This window comes from Xyrauchen texanus, chromosome 49 (assembly GCF_025860055.1).
Source record: "Xyrauchen texanus isolate HMW12.3.18 chromosome 49, RBS_HiC_50CHRs, whole genome shotgun sequence".
Taxonomy (NCBI): Eukaryota; Metazoa; Chordata; class Actinopteri; order Cypriniformes; family Catostomidae; genus Xyrauchen; species Xyrauchen texanus.
This window is the reverse complement of record NC_068324.1, coordinates 4,350,248-4,361,348: the sequence shown is the minus strand read 5'-3', so window position 1 is coordinate 4,361,348 and position 11,101 is coordinate 4,350,248. Positions and strand designations below refer to the sequence as shown.

General features: G+C 35.9%; 1 protein-coding gene across 1 annotated transcript in view; it reads left to right on the top strand.

Moving 5' to 3' along the window:
* The first annotated feature begins 3,798 nt into the window (after positions 1 to 3,798).
* Positions 3,799 to 11,101, top strand: part of LOC127640463 (AP-3 complex subunit beta-2-like) — a 41,648-nt gene continuing 34,345 nt past the window's right edge. The window contains exon 1 of the mRNA XM_052123049.1: positions 3,799 to 3,926. Coding sequence (XP_051979009.1) covers positions 3,820 to 3,926 — 107 coding nt within the window. The 5' untranslated portion in view covers positions 3,799 to 3,819. The remainder of the gene's footprint in view (positions 3,927 to 11,101) is intronic.

Here is an 11,101-nt window from a genome sequence, read left to right as displayed (position 1 = left end):
TGACTTCAAGGAGTTAATTCTCCTTGTATGGATTTTACAGCAGACTCCATCCTTATGTAAGCCTTCATTATATCTGCACTCGTAATATGAAGGGTATAGCTTATTTTAGTAAGCATGTCTGTGCGCTCCTTCCATGCACTTTGCCTTTTAAAGGCATCTGTCCCTAACCAGATCTTACAAGGTGGAGTACAGAACCATCTAATCACAACGCACTTGAGCATTTGGCCTGTGGAAATCTGATGTATATTTGGCGAGCACTCTGTGTTCCAGAATGGTTCCGAAAGCCAAAAACCTTTAGACATTACACAAAGAGAATTAAGTTGACACTAAGGCAAATATCTGTGTGTGTGTGTGTGAATTCGATTTTTATTTAAGAATGGATAATTGTGTAGTAGCTGTGTGAACCCTGACATGACAGTACAGTAAGATGACCAGATTTCTGTAATGATAAACGGGGACATTTCAAGTTCTGAGTTTAATAGGTCATTGAGATTATTGTTACTACTTAAAGGGGACAAAGCAAATGTATTTTGACCATGGTGAATGTGGTAACCTGCTCAACTATCCATTGTAAGAAATTATGTTGGTTGGAAGTAACCTGGTTGCCTTAACTAAATTTTATTTGAAATGAGAAACTAATTTGAACTAAGTTCTAGTAAACTAATAATTAGTGAAATTTAATTATTTTACATTATATCAGTGCATTGTCCAGTTTACTCAAGCACAGATTCTTATGTTATCTGAAGAATATTTTTTTACAGTGTGGTATATCATGCTCTATTGAAAACCGTAGCCCACATCTCTGTGAAATTCAAACATGGAGGTAAAGTTGATCATTTTTAGTGCTCTTCTGTTTCATCTTCAATGAGTGTATTCTTTATGCTGTACTGATGACGGATTGTGGCATAAAAGTGATCTAAAACATGTATCGACAATGAGGAACTATTACAGCTGACTCCACAGCACAGGGGTCCTGCCCTTTGAGCATCTTCATTTCATGGAAACAGTAAAAAATATATAATGTGGCACAATGTTATTCAATATTGTAAAATGATAATTATTATAATGCTATTTTACCTAACTGTTTGCATATCTCATATGGACCTGTCTTTTACCACCTTTGATCAAGTCTTGTTGTTTTATGGTGCTCCTTTTCAATCAATTGTATCCCTGCAAGGCACAATGTAACCTATGCTGTGATGTACTGACTTACTGTACATTTCTTTGCAGGTATTTTGTTATACATTTGAATTTTTTAATGTTATTAATGTCATTGATATTTTACATTTATTTCAGGTATATGTTAATACAGCAAATGAGTATATATGTGAGAAGGTGCTTCCTTTAGTGTGTAAATTGTTCTAGTGCGAGAGGGAAGGAGAGGAGGTGGTGGGCCTATAGCGCTGATATACACAACACACACTGATTAAAGATCAAATTTAGTTTATTTGTTCATCTGTGGGGATTCATTTGATTAGCTAGTTTGTGCCTTACTTTGAAGCTTATAACAATGATGATAATTCTCTTCAATTGCCTGGTCCAGTTCCTAATGGCAAAACTGAGCAAGTAATCAAGAAAGATGAATGAATTAAGCCCCACCCCCCTGTTGGTCAAAATAAACAGCACATGGTAGGCTTTGCTGCTCAGGCTTACCTGCAATGTAATACTTGTGTTTCACTATGAATGCTGTCTTGAAAGCTCGGGAAAAACGGGGACATTTCCGAGAACAGCTCCAGTTGTGGACAGGACACCAAAAAAATGGAAAACTGGGACGTCTGGTCACTCTAAAGTACAGCCGCATGCTTTTGAAACAGAACAGCAAAAATATATTTGTCCAACTCGAGGAATTTCCTGAATCCATGAAAAGATCTCAAGTGTTTGAGGGCTAACCATGAACCCCACCGAGAGCAAACCACATTATATCGACCACGAGGAGGTTACCCCATGTAATTCTACCCTCCCTAGCAACCGGGCAAATGTGGTTGCTTAGGAGATCTGTCTGGAATCACTCAGCACACCCTGGATTTGAACTTGTGACTCCAGGGGTGATAGTGAGTGTCTTAACTTGTTGAGCTACACAAGCCCTCAGCATTATACATTTTTTATTATATTATAAATATCACCAAATGGAATGTCAAAAATAAACATTTGCAAACCGATATGCTAATACACCCTCCATCTGCCATTGGTAGAAAAAATAAACCAACAAACAAATATTCCCACCCCAAACGCACGCCATTGCTTAATGGTTGTGCCAGTGTTGCTGTGTCAAGATGGCCGGACCATTTAAACAAACAAAGCCACTGTGTTTACACTTTTCAGGGAGATCAACCAAAGTTACTCTAGCAAGTCAGTGAAATGTCGGCAATCTTTGGAACGCTCTCTGGGTAGATACAGTCATGCCAGTGCAGCTCCTATTTACTTGAATGGTGGAACACCGAAATCTAAAAACAGTCTGTGAAGATTACAATCAAAGAGCTGATGTTAAATCAGAAGTAAAATCTAACAACACTGGTATTATAAACTGTGCTTCTTTACCTGGTATTATTTAAAATAATACTTGTATAGCTTGTATAGCTGAGTTGATTGACAGGCAATGTCTCTATCTAAAAGGTGACTGGCTCTTTTACCTGTAGGTCAGGACTTCCTTTCTACGTACGTTAGAACATCTTCGTCATTAGGCGTTGGGCACTCAGAGCTCCTTATTTGAGCGTTCCAATTTTTATTAGAAGTGGCCCGTCTCTGCTAAATAATGTCTTTTTTTATATATAGTGGTCCGTCTCAAGTCTAAGTACGCTCTGGTTAAAGTGAAGCTCTCATTCCTTCTCTAGAACACGTATCTCTATCTAGTGATAGAGCTCTGGCGCCATCTGGTGGTTATAAAGCAAACATTTTGTTTTGCAAAATAAAATCACGACATAGTAAAACTGAAATGTATTTTCTTAAATTTAGGTTCAAAGCGATTAAACATTAAATCATAAATTTTAACAAAATTATGACAGCATTTTTTTTCTGTCTCATATGTTTTTTATACCTAAGTCATTCCAATTATGCATTACCTTCTGAGCCATTTAACGTTTCAAACCTAAATATGCTTGTGTTGTAATATAAGGATGTATTTCTTTAAAGTTAGCATATAATTACACTTTCTGCAAGATTCTGTGGTGAAGTTCAGACACTTTAAGCTTATTAAATATAACTTTATTAGTTACTCATTGACAATAAAGACCCCTCCCCCCCCCCCCATTTGTAATTGCTAGACGAATGCGCATGCGCAGTACATAGACTATAAAAATAAATTAAATATGCAACACATTAATTAAAAATCAACTAAATAGATCAGGACAGATTCTTACAGAATGCACACTTACGAATGAAAAATGCTCCAAAAATACCAAACAAATTGACAATATATTGAATCTGTGAGTTTTTGTTGTTATAGTAAAACATCATATCAAGAGTATTACTTCATATGTCAGATACCAATTTTTATTCTGAGAGATATGAGCTGAAGTTTAGCCATCATTATTATGTTTGTGAGGGTGTCAACTTGATGTTAATTTCGATAGTTTTAAAACGAGTCTTTTTAAAACCTTATATTATCGTACCAATTTTTATGATTTAATCAAACAGTATGGAATAAATAATATATATATTTTTTTAACTGCAACTTGAACAGATATGAACAGACTCTGCGTGCGTTGCTCGTCCACGCATGCGCGCTTCAGCACCTGTCCATTTCAGCACCGCGTTGCGGATCACGTGACTCCGTCTCCGCGACTCCGCGCGCTGAATCAGTTCACAACAGCAGCGGCAGAGATGTCGGCGAGCTCCGCGTTCTGCGATGAAAAAGGAGGCTCATCCAGCGAGCCCGAGTACGGCCACGACCCGGCTAGCGGCGGCATCTTCTCCTCGGACTATAAGAGGTGAGACACATTGTTTTTACTGTGAGGTAAACGCTCAACAACGGGAGCAAAATAACCGTCAGACAATCTCAGACTGGGGAAAAACGTGCGCATGCGCGCGAACGGATTACTCTTGATATAAGCGAAATAGATAATAAACACGTTCGCGTGATATGAAACACGCTTGCGTGACGCAGTGTGTGTGTTAGTGTGATTTTGTCCTGAGGGGAATTGTGTGTCAGTAATACACACTTATTCACAAACACACACATACACACACCCGTCCTTACCTGATCCCGAGCAGACGCGTTCAGATTTGATCTTGAAGGTGATTTTGGTGTTGTGATAAGCTCAGATTGATTTAGAGAGATGTTTAAATTCAGAAGTGTGTGTAAGTTTGTTTTTGGTGTGGTGAAATGAGTGTGAGTTCTGTTTCAGCACCGCTTGGTGGACAGCGCTCAGGTCCCATACAGATAATTTAAAAGGCCTAGATGATGTTTTCTGTGCCCAGTGTGTTTTGTCTATTGTGCCCACTGTTTTTATGTTGCTATGTTGTATTTGAGAGAATCTATTGCAAAAACAGCACTAATTCTGGTGAGTTTGGGAAGCACTGTTTACACTTGAGTATACTGACTTTTTACTGAGTATACTGAATTTTTCAAAATTGTGTGTGTGTCAGTGTCATGGTACTGTGATGTATCAGGCAAACAGTTTTATGTTTGCTGGTGGAGCATGTGGTATTTGATAGATACACTGTACATTTGTTTTGTAATTTTAACGGTAAAAGACTGTAAAAATGCTACCGAAAAAACTTTAATTGATTAACGAATTTTAACTGTCAAATACACAGAAATAACCTGTAATATATTTGAAAAGACAATACAGTAGTTGTTACAATAAAATGTTAATGATAATAAAAAGTAATTTTTTTAAGTAAAATAATTAATGGTAAAAATGTACATTGTTTAACAAGAGAGTACATGTACTTTATACAGTAAATTATTGTTAGATTTACAGTAAAATACAATAATCAGGCATTCCCACAATTCCCTGCATGACCCATCATATTTCATTATATTATCTATGGGAATAGTTCTGTTTCTTCTTATTGTTAATATCAGTTACATACATTGTAGTGATCTGTTTTACATTTATGGTCAAAACCACTTATTTTCTGTTTGATCCGAATACCAAGTACTTTTTGGCCTTTGTCGCCAATATCGATACCAATACTGATACCTCTAATGAATTTAATTTTTACGAATTCTTTGGATAAAATAAGTAACTTAAATTATTACTTTTTATTGTTTTATATATTTAAAGGCCTTAACAGAAATTACAAAATTATTAGGCTGCTTTATTTACCTTTTAAAAATTAGTAAGTATAAGTCACATATAAAACCACAAAATTAACTATAGATATTGTTATATGGTTACTATTACTAAAACCAAGTTGCAATATGAATACTACAATAATGCTGTTGTAAAACCATGGTTAATTTGATCAAAACCTTGGTTACTTCCAAAAAGAAAAGAAAAAGTAAAACATGGTTACTACAGTAATGCTTACTAGTCATGGTTAATACAATATTACTACAGTAAGTCCATGGGTAGTTTTCATAAAGGTATAATTTATTAACAAGGATTACAGATCATTATCAATGTTTTAACACCTCTGAATTTAAATAAGCCTGTAATAATGGTCAAATAAGCCCATTATAATTCATATCACGTCTAAATTTGTCATTACTTTGTGTAAATATCTTCAGATGCTGTTTTTCTGTCATTACCTCAGGAAAGCACTACTCCCTCTTTGAATGAGCGCTGTGACTGAAAGCGTGAGCGCTGCTGTTTTTTTTTTTAGTCCTAATTTTTGTTACTCCTCATCAATAAACCTCATCTGGTGAAATAGGCTATATTTGCCATTTACAAAATGGTAACTCTTTACAATAAGGTTCTATTTGTTAACAATATATAACTTCATTAGTTAACATGAACTAACAATGAACAATACATTTACAGCATTTGTTTATCTTAATTAATTTCAACATATATTAATTTAGATTTTATTCAAATTTTTAAATCAAAAGTTGCATTTGTTAACATTAATGCACTACAATCTAACATGAACTAACAATTAACAATTGTATTTTTATCAACTAACATTAGCAAAGATTAATAAATGCTGTAAATTATTGTTAATTGTTTCTTCATAATACCCAATGCATTAAGGTCACCCAAAAATGAAAGTGAAAGCGGAGATTTAGAGTAAAAAAAGGACATACATTTTGATCTTTCTCTCACCCACACCTATTATATCGCTTCTGATAACATGGATTGCTTTTATGTCTTTGCCCTTTAAATTACAGGAATAATTTAAAAAAAAAAATATCATTCAATAAATGTATTTATTTTATTAACGGCTGATTTATCGCCTATCTGCCTTTTCCACCACCTTAGTTATCAGTATCTGAATACCAGCTGTCTTCATCTCCAGCTGGAGCATTTGGTTTATTAATAGTGTTACCAGCTACTTTCACTCTTTTTGTGTGTCTGTATTTAGTCTGTTTCAGATCAATGTGTGGAAAATATAACGGCTCTGGTTGAGCTGTCTCTGCTGAGGTCATGTGATTTACTGTACCTCAGTGAACCTCTGAAATGGTTTTCATCTATTTTAAATTTTTCAGTGCTCTTGTGTTTTTTATGTATTTATTTACTTTGATGATCTGGCAATATGACACATGTGTGTTTACCAGTTGGATATTTCTTGCTTTTCACTGTTGATCATGTATTGTAGTGTCATGTACTGATCCAGGTACCTCATGATCTGGACTCGAACCGTACCTCTTACCCGTATTTGAACCGGGAGATTACAACTCTAACCGAGAGGTTGATGGCATCCCTCTTGGATAAACTGGCTCGGACTTGAGATCCTGTATTATCCTCCCTGAGCAACAAAATACTCACTCTATGATCTAATATGACAGTCGTGTATGTTCTGCTTTTTGTGCTGCAGCAAAACCCAGACAGACAGTTTACCCAATTTCTTTGTTTGATGATTTTAGCCAGGAGGTCCCAATCAGATGCAGTTGGAAGACTCTCAACTCAACAAAGTTAAACAAAAGCTTTTATACATTACATGTATGACCACTGCATCCCAGAGTACAGTTTACATCATCTTTTTGCTAAGCTAAAATCCCTGTTTTAAGCAGATAACTTTGATAAAGGTAAAGTTGATGGTCCCTGTCTGGATTCGTCACAAACATTAAACAGTCAGCAATTCAAAACAGTCTTAACTGGTCCTATTTCCTCAATTCACAGCTGAGTATGATTTTACAGACATCATTACTTCATCGCAGTTTGTTCCCATAAAAATTCACTTCTCTTACACACTTGGCCCAGAAATTTCCATCACAGTAGGTCATGAAGTAATTTCCCTCTCAGACAGAAGAGGGAGCCAGACAGACATCTTTTGTACACGTTTTAATGTAATTAAAGGGATAGTTAATTTTCTCATTATTTACTCACCCTCATGATATCCCAGGTGTTTATGACTTTTTTTATTCACCAGAATGCGTTTTAAGAAAATTAAGAAAATATCTTAGCTTAGTAGGTCTGCACTTATATAGCGTCTTTTTAACCTTAGCGGTTCAACAAAGTGCTTTACTTGGTGCGCATGTATAGCTGAGCACAATTTGGCTTCAAAGACCCCACGCACATCTTTGTCCCACATAAAAAGCTTATTTAGTGCTCATAAAGTGAAATAAATGTAATAAGCTTGCTTCCTCGCCTGACAGAAATGCATGTGTGGCTGACATGAGAGTGTTTTTATTTTATTTGGAATTCCCAATGCCCTCTAAGTCCTAGTGGTGGTGTAGTGACTCAATCTGGGTGGTGGAGGACGAATCTCAGTTGCCTCTGCATCTGAGAATGTCAATCCGTGCATCTTATCACATAGCTTGTTACCGCATAGACGTAGCGCATGTGGAGGCCCACGCACAACTCACCACGCGCCCCACTGAGAGCGAGAACCATGTGACTCTATCCTCCCTAGCAACCAGGCCAATTTGGTTGCTTAGGAGACCTGGCTGGATTCACTCAGCATGCCCTGGATTCAAACTCGTGACTCCAGGGGTGGTACCCAGAACCCTGCTGACATGAGAGTTTTAAAATAAACGTTCATCTTAAAATATTTATGCGTTGTATTGATCAAATTGTATCGTTTGTCATTGGATCGATGCATCGATCCTGATAGATGGATCATTACACCCCTAGTCTGTATCATGGCAACTCGAATACGTCACACGAAAGACCGCTTGGACTGCACCCTCTCGTGAAGCTTACTGGAAGCCTTTGATTATAGTTAAAAAGTACTTAAATATTGATATTTTTTCTTCCATAGAACTCAAAAGGAAATGTTAGGCAAAGATTTCTCCTAAGAATGTCTAAGTCTCCATTCACTTCCATTGATTGTAAAAAAAAAAAAGATGCAATGAAAGTAAATGGTGACTGAGACTTTCTTAGGTGATAGAATAGAAAACCACACCATTTATTAGTTTGCAATATTAGCTCTCATTTTATTTGTGTTCAAATGTTTAAAGGTTAAATAAAATCTGACCCTATTTACTTTCTTTAAAAATGTCCCACTCAATTGGACATGACTCCATGTGGGCAGAGAAAAAATTATATCATGGCCTAAAAAAGTTTTTCTTGTCTTGCCCTACATTATATATGAAAGCCCGGCTTCTCTATATGATGATTGGTCGAGCTATAATCAAGAATAATAAAATAAATAATAATAATATTATTAAAAATGAAAAAAAAAAGTGAGACATTTTTACCAACATCAGTGCTTCCCCTCTTTTGAAAAGCACCAGATGTCCTGATACCGATCCTGATATCAGAATCGGGTCTGACACTTGCACTATTGCTCATAAAAATGTTCCGAAACCAAAAACCAATACCACTGCCATTCCGTAAACACTCATCGAACATATTAAAATCAAGTTATGGCCTAGTAGGTTGATTATTAAAATGCAAAGGCTGCAATTTAATGAGATATATATATATATATATATATATATATATATATATATATACAGATCATTTGCATGTGTGCTTCAAAGTGAATATGCGGAGCCGGTGTTTTGCTGCTCATACCATTTAGAGCTCCTTGACCTGTATTATCCTCCCTGAGCAACAAAATATTCACGCTATGATCTAATATGACAGTCGTGTATGTTCTGCTTTTTGTGCTGCAGCAAAACCCAGACAGACAGTTTACCCAATTTCTTTGTTTGATGATTTTAGCCAGGAGGTCCCAATCAGATAAAAATGCTCAAACAGAAGGGCTCCTTGACTCAAACAGAAAACACCATCATGAGCATCACACGCTCTGTTTGTAGCAGATGACAGCGAGCAGAGCACTAATTCACTTTGTAGTGAATATATAGCTCGTATTGGGTCAGTGGCGGGTCAAGTAGTGACCTGCTTTTCCTGAAGTGAAAAGCTACCGTAAAAAATCACACTGAAACGAAAGTGCTACACTCCAAAATAAAAGCTTAATTTGAATGGAAAAAAGTAAGCATATATATATCACTATTGTATAGTTATGTAATATTCACTGTAGTACTACTAATAATAATACTAATAATACAACTAATAAATCAGTATTTATTGTATTATGTTTAAGCAATATCTCACATCTGTGATGCTGTGTTATGCGGCACTTTATTTGACAGTAAAAGAAAATTAAAATAAATAAAAAATCCTAGGACCTCTGGTTGAGCTGATACAAAATGACAAATGGATGTTTATAGTGAATAAGGCGTAAATGTGACACAGAGGCTGAATTAAATATTTTTCTTGTATAATCATCACTTTCTGATATGCGCTGATATTTCTCTGCTGACACTGACTGATTTGCTTTTGATTTAATGTGTGTGTGTGTGTGTGTGTGTGTGTGCGTGTGTGTTTGTGTGTGTAATAGCAATAGCAGTTTTACTGGTTCCACAGTAAACGTGACGACAAACCATTCTCACATGCTGTTGCCTTGGCAACATGCCTCACTAATCTGCTACTGTACAGTTCTCCATCTCTGCTCTGATAACAGCTGAATTAACAGAGAAGCAGAACCTGTGATCCACAGAGTATTACACTTAAATATTCATGACATTACGGGAGATCTGACGAACAGAATATCTGAGTTTAGAGAGATTTTGAGACACACAGGAATGTCTCTTTAGAGGTCAGTGGCATTTATCACCGCGGTGTGAATTCTGCATCTGCCTGTGAAGCTGCTCGTTCCTCCAAAGTTATTCAGGGCTCAGACAATGAAAATAAGTGCAAACTGAAGCAGAATGATTCAGATTTAATCAAACTGTTTTAGATTAAGTGAAATGAATCAGAATGAATTGAAATGAATCAGACTAAATTAAACGGAATCAGATTGATTTGGTTTGATCCAATCAGATTCAGTTTTATTCACTTTGATTTAGTTTGATTTCATTCACTTTGATCAGACTAAATCAAACTGAAGAAGAGTGATTTGTTTTGATGCAGTTTAATTGTGCCTTGCTTCAAATAAAAAAAATATATATTTTCCACCAGATGGTGCCATTTTTCCTCATGTTTAGCCTGTGGAGCATATACATGCTTTCCCCCTATATTTAGTTTGCTGTATTACAGAGCACTGCAGGCCAATTGATGTAAATGTGTGTGTGTACAGGTTTTGCTATACTTGTGAGTGCCACATTTTTGAAAATGTCCTCACAAGTATAGTAAATGTGCTAGAGAACCCATTTGTGAGGACATTTTAGCTTGTCCTCACTAGTAAAAAAAGGCTCATAAATCACCTAAATTATGTTTGTCTGTAAATCTAATGAAGTGCACAGGTTTCTATGAGGTTTAGGTTTAGGGGTAGGGTTAGAGGATAGACTATATCTTTAGCCTATTATAAAATCAATGAAAGTCTATGAGATGTCCTCACAAGTGTAGCAAAACAAACATGTGTGTGTGTGTGTGTGTGTGTGTGTGTGTGTGTGTGTGTGTGTGTAAAAACAACAGTGGCATTATGTAAACAAAACTGCCATTTAAAGGGTTAAAATTCTGGAAATGAATGATTATTTGGTGTCAGTGAAAGTAGAAAATAATATTAATAGATAATATTTTAATGGCAGTTTTTTGCCGCAGACATT